The 16,034-nt window shown below is 48.8% G+C and overlaps 1 protein-coding gene across 1 annotated transcript in view; it reads right to left on the bottom strand.

Moving 5' to 3' along the window:
* rapgefl1 (Rap guanine nucleotide exchange factor (GEF)-like 1) overlaps positions 1-10,890 on the bottom strand; it is a 37,057-nt gene extending 26,167 nt beyond the window's left edge. The window contains exons 1-2 of the mRNA XM_040124031.1: positions 10,688-10,890; positions 8,551-8,846 (exon numbers count right to left, since the gene is read on the bottom strand). Coding sequence (XP_039979965.1) covers positions 8,551-8,846; positions 10,688-10,890 — 499 coding nt within the window. The remainder of the gene's footprint in view (positions 1-8,550; positions 8,847-10,687) is intronic.
* Positions 10,891-16,034: the final 5,144 nt, after the last annotated feature.

The following is a 16,034-nucleotide window of genomic DNA, read 5'->3' as shown; positions in this document are numbered from 1 at the left end:
CTCCGAGACCCTCGGTGTTTCACGCAACAGAAGCGATTCGTTGGCGCTCAGCTCTGCCAGCACTAAAACTCAGTCACACCTGTCCACGTGCTTTGACTAATATTAACATTGCTCTAAATGTTTAGAAATGCTCTCGACAACTTAGCAATTTTAATCACAACATCTGTTTTTAGGGCGACTGCAACATCTGTCCAGGGACCAACGGATGAAAACCTCTGGTGCGTTTACAGTCATGTTTATTAATGTGCTCTGTCCTTGTTAAATAAACCGATACCTAAATAAAGACTGACGTTAACGGTCCAACCAAACGAGTATAAAGGCAAACCAGTATACATATACCGATCGTTTACATGCAGACATGGATGTAAAACTGTTCCGGCCTAAGTGAAGAACCTAAACCATCACTGAAGTTAAAGAAATTCCGCTCAGCAGAGCGCGGACCTCCACCAAAGCCAATGTCAAACAACACACACCAGACTTCAGAGGAAAAAATTCAAATTCAGAGTCAACGAGCCGGATCTGCCACAAAATGTGAACCGGTTCTTCCCTGGCCCAGGTCCCAACCCTCCACCAGGTTCAGTACTTTTTGTGACAAACCAGCAAACAAAAAGGCAGGAGTGAAAACAAAACCTCCTTGGGGTTGGTAATTGGATTTCCACTTGCTGCATTTGTAGTCCATAGATGAGCGCCTCACCATATTTGTAGTCCATCGATGTCTTTCACTCCCAGCAGCAGCGGCGGCAGCACAGAGTGGGTCGATACGACTGCTGAATGAGCGATGGATCAGACAAACACGCTGACAGAAGGAAGGCTGACCTGAGTTCTGGGTCGACCTCAAATCCCTCAACACCAGCAGGACCCCCAGCATCAGAGGTTCAAGTCAGAGACTCGGCGCTCCGCGGAGAAATCTGCGTCACAACCTGGAGTCTGGGTTTAGACCGTGTTTCTGGACAAAACTGCACGTTTGTGTTATGTTTCTGGCAGAGATGCAGCCAAGGTCTTAAAGGTCGGCGCCTTAACAACTTCGCCGTAACGAGGTCTGATGAACAATTTGTACCATCTTCTGACGTTTTATGGACCAAACGATGACTTGATTCTTTTCAGAAAGATTCATTATTGGCATCATTGATCTGTGATTAACTGTCCTGAATACTTTACAAAGTTAAGCAACTCCTAGTGGTAAAAGCAGGACCAAAGAAGCATCATGCTGGGATTTTCGGGCCAGTTAGGACGGATTTCCTGCTGTGAGATGCTCACGAACAAGGACTGAGGTGTCCTGTAACGTGTCGTAACATTTTTCTCCTAAAAAATCCTTCAGCATTAGGCTCCATCCATTTGTACAACGACTGGTACAAACAGAAAACTAATCTGCTTTAAGACCAAACAAGTCTCCTGAAGCTGTGAGAAACAAACCACCACCACATCACACTGCTAATCACAGACCTTTGGACTACAGCTCAGTCTCCGCTCTGCGTTTTTCAGACACAGGGATGGAAAAAGTTAAAGTTCATAAAACCCATGCTGCTAAAAAATGCTTCCGTTTCACTCTCGTTTCATCGCGTTCACTGATGTTTCAGTTTTGGTTGAGGTGCCACGGAGTCACACATTTCTGCAGCTATCCGTCCCGTCCGGGCTCCTGTAGGTGATTTTTTGTGGGAGAAGTGATTCGTGCGTGTTGTGGAGTGGTTTTTGATCAGGAAACAGTCGAACATGCAGCCTGAAGTCTCATCACTCAGAACAAACCTGCGCTTCAGACTGAGGATCGTGGAGACACATCCAACAACAGCGAGTTTTTTTTCATTATTAACTTTCTTATGATCAGGAGGTAGGGCTGCAGAGTTATTCTAATGTGTTCTTGAGATAATGTGATAATTATGAGAAAAAAAAACACATAAAAGATATTTCTTCCAAGTGGCCGAAATGAGCTTCTGGAAACGTCTTTTCTCAACAACGTGCAGAGAAAAACACCTCAATGAACTTAAATGTCCTCGTCTACAATACTGGTAAAAAAAAAAAGCAGGTCATGCTGAACTTTGCTGAACCTGATGAGTCATTTACCTTTACTCATGTTAATGTTACACCTGTTCTCAGGTCAGTTTGGCAGCTGCGTTTGCTCTGCAGGGGCCAGTTTTACCGCCTGCTCCGGAGACGCCTGCTGCTTTCGTGTTGGCCAGTCCTCTCAGGGAAGATGCCTGAGATCCTAAAAACTGGTCCTGACCAGGTACCAGCCCCTCCCAGTAACACACAGGAAATCCTTCACTTGGGCTGCACATCAGCTCTGATCTCCTGATGGAGTTACGTCCTCAGTGATTCAGTCACATCAGATAAATACCAGCGTTGCGTAAAGCCTTTCTCACTTGGATCTCTTCTACATTCAGCAAGTGAGCAACGCTGCCGTTTCCTAGAAAACTAAACTGTGGACACATTTCCCCTTTTATAGAAAAGATTGATTTTCCCCGGCAAATGCAAAACGACTAAAACATGACACGTCTGTATATTTTAGGTCAACGTGCGCAAAACCTTTGAGCAAGGAGAATAAAAACCCGCAGCTGTTTTAAAAACCCGGCTCCACGTGGACTGTCAGTAACAGGTCTCGTAGCCAGAGATAACGTCTCTTCAGCAAACTCACACTGAGCTCAGATCAGTCTGCGGAGGCTGTTCTCAGTCTGTCCCTCTGGTAGATCCGGAGTCCAGAGTCACCGACCCTCCTGAGTCACCGCAGTCCCGTAAACTGCAGCAGGTCCACACTGACCCTGACTCTGATCCTTCAGCTCCCAGTGACTCAGGCTCAGACGGCAGCTTTCGTCTACGCTGCGTTTTCACTGAGATCTTCAAAGAAGAGCCACAACAAAATAACAAGAAATGTCATTGTTCCAAACTGTACAGAAGAACTGAAGTTTCTTTTCCTCTGGAGGTTGAACCAGCACAAACACAGCATCCCCAGTCCGCTTCCCTCTTCACAGGACAGTTTGTCCAGCAGTGACTCATTCTGTGAGAAACTGGGAAGTGGACAGTTTGGTGTCATGACGACGACAGCAGCTGCACCGCTGCACACTTCATCTCTGGTATGTTTGCATCCCTGGGAAAACCTTTCCAGCAGCTGTACTAACATTATCAAGTAGATAAGGTCTTTGTATTATCTTATCTAAACCAGTAAAACCGGAACCCTCCGTGGCGAGACCTGTTTCATGTTTATTCGATAGCGTTCCAGGTTATCTGGCGTTGAAGGCTACAGCCCTTCTGACGAAGGGGAAATGGGCCGGACTCTGATTCAATTGTTAGACACGAACAACACGTTCAGTCTGATCTAATGGAGGTTCTCCAGTGAAGCCTGGACGTTGTGCATCACTGGACTCTGTCTGTCCAGTCGTTGAATGGAGACAGAAGCGAGGGGGAGCTCCGCAGCCTTTAATGAGGTCATTATTTTCTGTTGTTTAAGTTACAATGGAAGGAACTTGGTGTTTACTTTATCTGTTCTTTAAATTCCTGATCTACTCTGGTTTTATTATTTAAAAAAACCCCACTGTATTTAACTTTTGAGATTAACTGATTTAATTATGCTCCGCTAATTAAAATGTCCTTTTGCCACAAAATCTCCCCGTTTGAAATGACGGTGTTACCGAGCCCTAAGTGGAAGAGATTCTCGGATGATGTTCCCCGAGAATGTTCTCTCCTGAGACCCACACGTGGAAGACTGTTCGCCGGCTTTCAAAACCACCAGCGGTTGTTTTCATGGTCACCTCTGGAGCGTCTGTCTCCTCACTGGTGTTAAAACCCGACCGGCCGCTCCAGCCTCAATTCTTCCTCTCCGCAGTCTGAAACCCGCTGACCTGGGGAGGAATCTGCTGCGGGCTTTTTCAACCTGCCTCTCCACACGCTTCAGGTGTGGAAACGACCTGCAGACTGAGCGGGACGACGGAGATGCCTCACATATTTCGGACACGTCTGGTCGATGAGCGTCGCGCTTTGTGTCAGTCAAACGCTTCGGCTGCTTTACCGTCAACGACCTCTGTCTGAACCTCACCTGAAATCTGTTATCAATACTTCAATCAGTCACTTATCTATCAAATGAATTCTCACTTTTTATTGTAAAAGGTGTATGTATGTATTTTTTTTTTGTTAGTTTAGTGACGTAAGGACTGTTTGTAGACTTAATTTTGTCGTTTTGATGAATACGTCGCATATGGACTTGGTCTATGAAGACGTTAATGACGCTTGTCAAATTTATCAAATACGTCCTCGATGAGAAAAGTAACGCTGATTCACTGTCAATGCTAACAACCAATCACATCACAGAAACAAAGCTGTTTCTAACCAATCACTGGTGGTCTACATAAACTGAAAGCTCACTTCCCAAAAGGAGCCGATTTCGACGCACCGCATGACGTTTCGGTATCAGGAGATGGAAAGTTAGACGAGAGAGACGTGTGCTGCCTTCAACTGTAAACTTTCAAGGTAAAAAGCTGAGGTGGATGAATGAGGCAACAAGATCGTGGTGGTGCATTTGACCACGAGGTGAATCTGATCACATGAAAATAGATGATGTGTACTTATTGTTCACTAAGCGTAGAAACCACAAGTTGATCACCTGAAGCCTTGGACGGAGAACCGAACGTGTCTACGGGGCGCAGGCAGAGGGGCCCACAGGATTGTTCAAAAGTCAAATAACTACGAAAACTTACAAAACAATTTCAAGTCGCAAAATGACGACAAAGAGACACAAACGTTTTGTGTTCTCGCAGGTTGGGGCCCTTGCTCTCATGTCTCATAATCCATCTCTGCCTGAGGCATCACAGTCGCCAGACGCAAAGAGCAAGTGCAAGAACTTAGCGTCTAAACGCACCAGCAATTAGACCTACCCTCTGGAACAAGTCAGGTTAGTGAGGCTCCTGCAGTCACAGTGGAAAGTCAAGGATTTTAACTGATGAGAGCAACTGACCCACAGGATTTTAAAAGATTTGGACTGACCGGATTGAAGTTTTTGTTTTGTGAAATTCATTCATAGAAACAGATTCTCTGCGTTGAATCTACTGCTAGAGAATTCAAAGCGTGAGGAATCTTTACACTCAGCATGAACAGTGACTCAATTCCCGTTGTGAAGTATGAAAAAAAAAAAAAAAAAAAACGAGCAGGCTGCATATAAGGCTGCAGGAGATCCGAGAAGGTAAGAGGGGACGTTTCCTTTTACTGGTGAGAAAAATAAACTCATCGCTTCATCAGGCTGAAGTTCGGAGACTCTGCTTCTCAGAGACAAACCGCTAACTGCTTATTGACTGAGAAGTAACTGCAGCAGCCAAAACAACACACACACACACACACACACACACACACACACACACACACACACACACACACACACACACACACACACACACACACGCGCGCGCAGTGAGCTGATAATAATGCATCTTTTGTGAGAGTTTGTTTAACAAGAAGGAAGCACTGGATCATTTATGACTCTGACCATTGCAGACAAAGCGCAAACAGAACGAGGTCTGCACTACTTAACATAAGAGTGTTTTCTCCTGAAATCCATCGGTGATAACGGACGTTCCAACATCCTTCAGTTATCAGGTAGACGCTGACCCTAAACTCAAGCTAAACATCTGAAGAATCGTCCTTCCCTCTCTCTCTCTCTCTGTCCTCACTTCTGCACATTTGTCTGCAGTCGTTTGTTCTTGGTCTTCACGTCTCTGCAGGAAAAAAGGAGCTGAAAATAAACTAGAAACGTTTCCATCGATAGCACGGTTACACAACGCAGAGTAAATGCTGCAACACACAGAGAAAGAGAGAGAGAGAGAGAGAGAGGCAGAGAGGGAGAGAGACAGAGAGGAGGGGGAAGAGGAGAGAGAGACAGAGAGAGAGAGAGAGAGAGACAGAGAGACAGAGAGAGAGAGAGAGAGAGAGAGAGGGAGAGAGACAGAGAGGGAGAGAGACAGAGAGGAGGGGGAAGAGGAGAGAGAGAGACACAGAGAGAGAGAGAGACAGAGAGACAGAGAGAGAGACAGAGAGAGAGAGAGGGAGAGAGACAGAGAGAGAGAGACAGAGAGAGAGAGAGAGAGAGAGAGGGGGACAGAGAGAGAGAGAGCATTTCTGAAAATGTTGAACTGTCCCTTTAATTTGCTGTTAGCGGCTGCAGGTGGAAGCAGATGAGAAGCCACAGATCTGATTTCTTTATGACACATTTAGCTGATGGTCCATGGGTCTAATATTTGAACTCCTTTTTTTATAAGAAAATTTATAGAACTTTAATTTTTTAAATTATATTTTGGTTATTGCTGAAATATTTTAGAACATGTTATATTTATATGAAGGCAGCAACTGTGCAAGAATGTTTTCAGATTTTTATTTTATTTTAGGATTTCTTAAATATATATTTTTTAATTATTTGGGTTTTTTTTAATGATTTATTTAATTAGGGATTTTTTTCCAATTTGTTATATATTTGAATACATATACATATTTCAGTACATGTGCATGTGTTGAATGTTTTTTATCCGTGTTACTGAAAACATACAGTGCAAAGACCAAACACACCCTGCAGCCTGTAACAGGCAGCAACCAGTGCTCTGCCTCTACAGACTGATGTTGATTTCCAAGACGTGGACACACACACACACACACACACACACACACACACACACACACACACACACACACACACACACACACACACACACACGTTGACCTTGGTCAGTTTTGGGGACATTACGTAGACTTGCATTCATTTCCTGGAGACCTACCCAAACCCTGACCTTAACCACTGACCTGAAAAATCAGCTTTTTCCCAGCTGGGGACAACTGGGCTTTTGTCCCCAGTTGGACAAACTGTCCCCAATTAACGGGTCTTTATTCTGAAACTTGTCCCCAGAAGTAGCCTATGACGGAGACAAACAGACACAGACACACACACACACACACACACACACACACACACACACACACACACACAAAAGCATGCAGGCAAACATTCCTGCAGGAGCACATACGTACACGCATGCATGCACACCCACTTCAGCTGTAATAAGCAGGCTGTGTTTCTGAAAGAGGACGGCAGCGATTATGTAACCGCTGGATCTCTCTCTCACACACACAGACACAGACACACACACACACACACACACACACACACACACACACACACACACACACACACAGACACACACACACACACACACACACAGACACACACACACACACACACACACACACACACAAACACACACACACAAACACACACACACACGCCAAGGCTGCAGGAACAGTCTGCATGATATGAACTGTAAAATGAAAACTCTCCTGTAGAAAACGGGCTGAACGTGAATCTGACAGCAGATATTTTCTACCAGAGAAACCATCGGAGCTCTGGACTCAAGCCGCCGAGGACAAAGCCTAAAATGTCAAATTCAGTCTGTTGCCTTCAGAGACGGAGGGTCTTTGGTCTGGGGCTGCCACTCACCATTATTTTCTGTATTGATTCGTCTGCTGATTATTTTCTCCATAAACCCATCATTTGTTTGGTGTATAAAATCTACCAGAGACCGAGGTGACGTCTTCAAATGTCCGAAACCCCAAAATATTAACTTTACCGTGATATGAAACTGAAAATAACTGAGGATCCAGACACTGGAGAAACTGATAAGAAGTAAATAATAAGATAATAAATCAAGCAAAAGCCATCTTATTCTCAGCCATTGACGTCTTACGTGTCCGTAGACATCAGCCAAGATGCAGGAGCAAGAAGGTCACAAGCAGCGTAGCCAGACTGGGCAGGTTCTCTTTAACTGGGCAGTAAAAACTGGACTTGGATGTGCCGTTAGAACTGGGGCTACTGTTTGTACCATTAGGGCGGGTTCCACCTGGAAAAACTGGGCAACCTTCTCTGCGTCCCAGAGGTTCACAACTGTGAGGGACAGAGCTGAGGCAAGGTGAAAGGGACAGGCGTACACGGGAGATGTAGAAACAACAGGAAGTCGGTAACTGTAGTCTGAGCGCCGATCGACGGTCGCAGCAGCAGCGGCAATTCAGGTATGCTACTTTAAGATGAACACCTGAGACATAACCCAGTCAAATCTGAACATACAGACACGATGCACATGTTCTTAGATCCAGGTCGACTCACACTTCCTGACAAAAGGTCCATAAAGCCACTTATCAGAGAAAACAGAGTATAGCTGCAGAACCTGGCTGAGAACCTTCAGGTGGGTAAGTTTCCTTCAGCATCACAGCGACCCGGTGGCAGTTGTCTGTACGTCCACGGCTACGCTGACAACAGGAGCCGATCGCAGATGCTTCAGCAGCTTCATTTTCCAAAATGTCAACGAATAAAGGCCAAAAAAATGGTTTTAGCCGCTGCGGGCTCACGTCGTAGCCGACGGCGTAGCTCTGATGGGGTTGCGTTTGTCAGTGCGATCTGCTAGCACTGGCCACGGAGACGGAATCTCACGGCGGAGCGCGTTTAACCTTATTTCTGCTCCGGAGCGATGTAACCTCGCCTCCCCCGACGGCCAGGTTAGGCCAGGATCGTAACAGAACAAGAGAGCTCCTTACCTGTGCAGTGTCCGTAGCGTTTTCCCGCCACGCTGTCCAGCAAGGTGAGGGTCAGGTTGTCTGGTGTGTCGGGATGAAGAGGCGTCGTCCCCCCTCCTCCTCCCCCGCTGCTGCTGGTCTCTGTGATCAGGCTGGCCTCAGAGCTCTGCTCGTCACTGGACAGAGACGGACTGCGAATGTCCCCTCCTCCAGAACCGGAACCGGAGCCGGAGCCGGAGCCGTTAGCGCTGCTGGGCACCGTGACCAGACCAGTCCCGGTAGCTGAGGGCCAGGAAGGGGGGTCCTCACTGTCGGGGCTGCAGGGGTCAAAGTTTATTCGATAGAATTATGAAAGAACGGAGGATGGAAATAAACACGAGGATCGGTTCGGTCCACTGACAATGTTGAACTTGGCCTGTGACCAACAGCTGTGGGTCTGATGCAGAGCTGAACCAGTTCCTCTAACAGTCTATTGACAGACAATTAATCTGCAACTAGTTTTACGATTGATCTGTCATTTAAATGATTTTCGTAGCTAAAACGCACGGTTTTCAAGTTCCAGTTCCTCCTCCTATCTGCTTCGCTCTGTTTCATCTCACAGTGACCGAATCTCTTTGGGTTTTGGACTGTCGGTCAAAACAAGACATTTGAAGACGTCAGCTTGGACTTCAGGAAACTGTGTTGACGTCTTACTGACCAAACAATTAATCGGTTAATCCAAAAATGATTCGCTAGTTATAGCCTCCGTTTGCTGATAATGTTTACTGATTGACCAATTCAGTTTTTTTTGTGGAGAAGTGTCAGAAAAGATTGTAAACCGCCAACGAAATGAGACATAATAATAGTGAAGTTTACTTTTATAGAACCTTTAACGCAACAAATGATCGGAGCAGAGATGCAGGAGGAAAAAGCCCAGGGTGACGTCTTCCGGTGTCTTTGCTTGTCTGAAAAGGGTGAAGAGAAAAGACGGAGGCCGGCTGCGTGTCTCAAATACGAATTTACGCCGCCGCAGTCGGCGTGAAGACCGAGCACGTGCAGACCTCGGAACATGGTGGTCTGCAGCCAGACTGGCGGGACGGTTGGGTTGTTGCTCTGCGGTGCTTTATGGGAAAAGTAGGAGAATATCTCGGACCCTGTGGTGCAGACTTGGACCATTTCATAATCTGACTCGGATTGTCCACAGCGCTTTACGGACATGCAATTACGGCAGCGACTAACGATCACTTTCGTTGCGATCAACCGGCCTACTACTTCCTTGCTTAATCAATCAGTTGTCTGGTCTATAAAATGTCTGGAAATGACGATCCTCACACTGGAGGAACTGGAAGAAGCACATCTTTAACATTCTAGCTTTAAAACGGCTCCAACGGTTAATGGATCAGCGGAACAGGTGCCGATCAATTTTCAGTCGATCGACTGATCGATTCGTCGACTTGCTGTCGGCTCTACACGCAGTATTAAATCTCTGGAGTACCTCTGCGGTGCAGACCTAAAACCAGGTGAAGCTGGACCCAACCGTGGAGCTGATGCACACTGGTGAATCTGGACCACAAAGCTGGACCCAGGGCTGGATTAGGGACCGAGCAAAGCCGGCAACTGCCCCGGGGCCTGACATTTCCGAATCTCACAGATCTCTCCCGGAAAGGTAAAGCGTTGGGCCAGGGAGAAACCAGCGTTTGAATCCCGCGTCTGAATCTAAGTTCCCGTTAAAAGAGGAGCAGAGAGGAGCGTCAAGTCCGGAAATATCGGATCTAAAGGTTGGTTTCGTCCTGGCCCAACGTTTTAGAGAATTCAAAGATACCACAGCACTTTTCCCTTTTCCCCAAAGGTTTGTGTGGGGAAGGACATGCGACCAAATCATGGATTCACGTACCTGTGGTGAGGTCAGATACGGGGCTACTCTGGTTTGGCTTGAACGGGCCCCTTTGATGCAGTCCATTCTCTAACCCGAACCCAGGACCCTGTGTCAGAGTCCACGTGGTGAATACTCCTCAACGCATTTGTTTTTTCACAAAGTGACTCGGACATGGAGCCCAATCAGGGCCCTCGGTTCATTTTCGCCCCGGGAGCTCCTTGCCAGTTAATCCGGCTCTGCCCAGGTCAGGTTCAGTATTTGAGATGTTGCGTTTTGACCCCCCAAACCCCAAGTATGTCTCACCTGAACACCTCCCGAGCCTGGCCGCTCTCCGGTGACGTCTCCCTGAAGAAGGGCACAACCCGGGACAGGCTGGCCCTCCGACGGGACGCCCCGGTCCCCCCGCTGGCCTTGTCCGCCACCCCGCCGACGAAGCCCCCGGCCCGGGTCAGCGCCGTGGTCTGCTTCTTCAAGAACTTCTCCAGCGGTTTCATCCCCGCCGGCATGGTGGGACGCTGGGTGGGGGGACAGGGAGGCCGGTACTCTGGTGGGTGGAGGGGGAGGGGAGGGGGGCTGTTTAAAGGATGATGATGCAGAGGGACAGAGCAGAGGTGGGGTGGGGGGGCAGGTGGCTCCTACATCATACAGCCCCGGCAGGTCGCGGTGGGCAGGTGTGGGCAGGTGTGAGCGGACCCTCCGGGACTCTGCTCGGCTTCTCTGGGAGAAGGGACCGATTTTAACCCATTGGCGGATGTGGGCGGTAGAGAGTCCTTCTCTATCCGCTCTCTCTCTCTCGGATCACCGCACCGCGATACTGCCCCTTGTGCTCCGCGCTGCGGCAGCTGGCGGCCGCTCCTCCCGGGCTCCGCCGCGTCCTCCTCCCCCCTCTCAGCTCCCTCGGCAGCCGACGCGTAAACACCGAGCTCCGGCGGAGGAACCGGGAACACGAGCCGCGAACAGAGCTCTCCCTCTCCGCCCTGCGTCTCAGCAGCTCCCCGGCGGTTTCTCCGCGAGGTGAACCGGGTCACGGTGCCTGAGTTGTGTCTCCGTGATTCCTCCCGGTTGAATGACGGCGGCGGCGGAGCGACGCTACAGGGATTTTCTCTTTTTTTTCTTCGTTCCCTCCGTCCGCGTTTCTCCCTCCCCTCTCACCTGGAGGAGGAAAAACCCGCCCGGCCCGGTGCGTTTGGGTGTCGTTGGTTTTCTCGGCAGCTGCGGGAGCGGGAGCGGTGCTGGGTTGTGTTTTTTGTTTTTTTTCCAGGTCAGATACTGCAGAGGCTCCGACGGTCCGCCTGCCTCACGGTCCCCCCCCGGCTCACCGATACGCTGCCTTGCTCTCTCTACCTCTCTCTCTCCTCCCCTTCTGCTAAATTAGTGGAATGAGAAGTGACTCGGAACATTCACGCTCCTCCCGCCCTCCCCGCGCCGATCTGCTGCAGTTGCGCGCCCCCGACAGACCGACAGCACGGGCGCGCGCACGCACATTTACCTCCAGTGCTGTAAAATTGATGGAAGTGGAAATATCCCTGACGACAGGGGGGGTCGCTCCGTGTCTCTGCTCAGATTCTGCTGAGACGGGGTCTAGTGACTGACAGGAAACACGGGGGAGGGGGGGTATCGATACGGTATCAGTACTACGGAGTCCACCAAAGACTCCATTGGTTCTCTGCGGGAACTCTGTCAGTCACATCAGGGAAATGAAGCCTGCTCCAGGCATGAGAAATAAAAGCTCTCATTGAGGGTGTGTGTGTGTGTGTGTGTGTGTGTGTGTGCGCGCGCATACATGCAGACGTGTGTATACACACGCACACACATAGATATTAGCTGCTCGGGTAACGTAGGGACGTCCCGCCGATCCCGATCCGAGTCTTAAGATCCCGAGCGTTCTGCAGACCGGATCCAGTCCGGCGTCTTGCCTCGTGTTGCGGCCGCGCGGCGCACCGGGGCTCCCGCAGCACTTGGCTGCAGCACGGTCACGTCAGTAGAGTCACTGACATCACGCGCCCGACGAGACGCTGACCCCCGCTGTGGCAGGACAGCCTCTCTTCACCGACAGAGACCGGAGACGTGCGTGACCGCGGGGTTCGGAGATGCGGTCCACGGACGCTCGCGGCCGGTCTCCGCAAACGGACGGTGCGCGCTGCCGTCGTGCCACAGGACCAGTCAGAGGACAGGCCGACCGGCTCATCGGTCGCCTGACAGATGTTTGGCTCACCGGACACCGGAGCGCCGGCTCGGGTTCACGGTGGAGGAGAAGACGCGTAATCCGAACTAAACGGTTGAGACTGACATACTTAAAAAAAAAAACGCGGACACTCTTGAAAAAGTGGGGACGTTTTTGAAGAGGCTCCGACTGCGGACCTCAGTCTTCAGTCCGCATTGGGGACGTTTAAACCACCGGTAGGATGCTGAACTGAGTTCACTCGAATCCAGCACCGACACCGAAAACGGGAGAGAGGTCGAGGTTTTCCGGTCCGGTCCCAGAGGGGGGGGTCCAGACCAAACACACAACAGCAGCGAATATTTAGCTTTTTTTTTTTTACTTTAAGTCTTGGGCAGAGAAACAACCGGCTTCAGATCTGGTAAAGAAAGAAAAGGCCACAGTGAGTGATGCGTCCTCCCGCTGGGTCGCGGACCTGGGGGCCCCAGACCTGAGGGCCGCGGCGACAAGGGTGAATCCCCCAGGTGAATACCTGCCGAGTCAGCAGGTGTGAACCGGTGAAAGGTGGGCGAGCGGATCACGTGACCACCGATCCATGCAGGTGAAGTCCCGGGTTCGGTGCTAATGTTAGGATCCGGTTTCCCCCCGGTGATGGACTGCGGGACTGGAAAGTGTCAAAGAGCAGCCTCACATGCTTGGAGGTGAAACCGTGTGTGTTCCTCCCGGTAAACATCTGCTGACCGCTGGGTCCCCGTAGAGTCACATGACCCTGTATCGATCTGCGTGGAACAGGGTCATTGTGTGTGTCGTAACCTGATCAGGTCTCGTCACAGTTTCGTAACCGCGACAATCAGCTGGACAGCAAACTGTACCTCCACACGCACACACACACACACACACACACACACACCCTTCTCATCTTCCTCCTCCTCCTGGAGGAGCAGCTGGCAGTATGTTCCTGTAAACCGACACCACCTCCATCAGTGAACCGAGTGGGGAGGAGAGCACTCGCGTCGAAGACCCATCCTAACCCCCAGCCCCACCATGCTCAACACACACACACACACACACACACACACACACACACACACACACACACACACACACACACACACACACACACACAGGCAGCAGCTAATTGATGAAAAATTGATGTGAAAATACCAGAGATCGATGACCAACAGACGCCAGCAGATAACGTTCACACCTGCAGCCGTTTGCTTCCAGTTTGATCGTTTCCTGCACGAGGCCCGGTGTGTTTTCCCGCGCAGGAACCGGTAGCAGGAAAAACAGATCTATGCCTCGTACGAGCGATTTAAGAGAATTCGCGGGATTCACCGGTTGTTCTCGTACCCAGGATTTTCTCTTAGGTACGAACAAAACCCAGGAGGGGTCCAGACTTGTGGTGCGAGTCCTGAACAAACCTCCTCTGGTCACAGGGGAAAACTCACTTATAGCGGCTCAATCTGAACCAATTTGAAGTTAAATACGAGACTGAAATTGATTTCATCGAAAATTATCTGTAACAAACTTAATGCTACGCTAACAACTGTTCATCGTCTTGGCTGCTTATTTACTCAACGGCCTTTTTTTAAGATACTAGCATTTTCACTGGCAGATTTCGTCCCAGCAGCTTGGACATTTCGGCGGTCGCCGGCTAAACCGTCTCCCTCGTCTCGCCGCCTCAGGGTCTCTCCCCGGGATCGTCCTCTGTTGTGACGCCCGAGAGTCTAACATCGCCCGCCGCCCGTCTCAGGGAGCTCCTCTCATATTAGTCCTGGACCGCTTTGCTTTTAGCGTCCGACTTCATGTACCCTGTCCCGGTGCAGCTCTGCTCCGATGACTCGTCCCTGGACAGATGAACATCAACATGTCCTCGTATGCGACCGCTGACTCTGCTAAATTGGCTCAGTTTGACCTGCCCAAGTTTTTTTCTTTTCTTTTCTAATGTTACTGAACGATGACGTAGCTGTGGGTTCATGTTGACAGGCCTTCTCAAGGCAGAAAGACCCCGGGGCCCAAGACCCCCGAGGGGCCCCCAAAAGCCCCGGGTTTACTGCGTGTCAACTGGTTGTACTGATTAAGGATCTGAACCTCTAAAAGCGCAGTGTCAGCTGAGATGGGCCCCTGGGGCCTGAATCTCGTGGGCCGAGCAGCTTCTCGAAGAATTCATTATTTTAATGTTTTTGGAGGACTATCACTATTTTAGCTTGTACTGTGCTCGTCGGTGTATATTTAATACAGTGCGTTTCATTTCACTTGGGTACTTCGGTATAGTTTTAATTTCACATTATATTTGTTAGTCTGACTATCAGTTTATAATTATTTACAGACGAAAGGAAGAAAAAAGACATTAAAAATAAAGAAATACAGCAGATATGAAGAAAGTATTAAAGACAAAGAAAGAAAAACGACAGGAAGGACGAATGAAGCAGACGTGAAGTCACAAGAATGTTTGCGTGAGAGAGAGAGAGAGAAAACAGTGACGTGTGGTTGGTCGAGGAGCTGTTACATCATAGGTAACGAGCCAATTAGTGCAGGACCCTTCCTGTTCTGAAACTGTTACATCATCGTAGACACTCAGCTGTCAATCACAGGCTGAAGGAGCTCGTCGCCACGGTTACGATAGGGCACGTGACCACGATGGACCTGCGTTTCCTCTCTCTTCCTCTTTCCCTCCTTCTGTCCTCCTTCCTAAATTTCTCTCCTCTCTCTTCCTACTTCCATCTTGTCCAGCGCTTCGTTCACAGCTTCAAGAATAAAAACACAATGTAAGGAGCGTGAATATTTGTGCCTTAGTGTGCGTTTTAATTGGAAATAAACAGGAACGGAACAACGGTACGAACATACAGGAGGTTCAGCACAGCGTCACGGGGGCAAAAAATTATGATAAAACTAAAAGTTACGTTTGACTTTCCGAGTAAACGCATGAAAACATAATGAATAACCGACAGTTAGAGAAATGAAAAAGAGTAATGATGAGAAAAGACAGAGGCAGAATTCAAATACAGCTTCACAAGTAAGCAGGAAAAATAAGAAAGATATTCAAGTCTGTGGATTTATTTTGAAGTGATTGAACAGACGTGAGAAAGGAGTAAGAAAAAAACAAAAAGGAGGAAGATTCAGTACCTTTCAGTGTCCTTTACCTGCGTAGAAAACACTTGGACATTAAGACAAAGAAATTAACCACGTATCCAAGTGTACGTGGATAAATAAAGATTAGGATCATGAGCAAATGTCAGGGTTTTCTTGCGCGTAGAGTCGAAACGATTCAGAGGGAAAGATCTCGTGTAAAAGTCAAGCGTTTCTTCACTTTGGAGATGCAGTATTTGTGAGCTAGGAGCCAGACCTTCTCCTTATTAATGCAGAACCTGCCAAATCGATTCACCTTTAGTCTTTGTTCTCGTGTGTTTGTTATGACGCTTTTTATGTGTAAGTTCAACTCCAGTCAGTATCAAAGAAGGTTTCCCTCGTCTCCGTAAAACAAAT

This window comes from Xiphias gladius, chromosome 3 (genome assembly GCF_016859285.1).
Source record: "Xiphias gladius isolate SHS-SW01 ecotype Sanya breed wild chromosome 3, ASM1685928v1, whole genome shotgun sequence".
Classification (NCBI taxonomy): domain Eukaryota; kingdom Metazoa; phylum Chordata; class Actinopteri; order Istiophoriformes; family Xiphiidae; genus Xiphias; species Xiphias gladius.
Note: the sequence above shows the minus strand (reverse complement) of the source record. Positions and strands in the feature narration are given on the sequence as shown.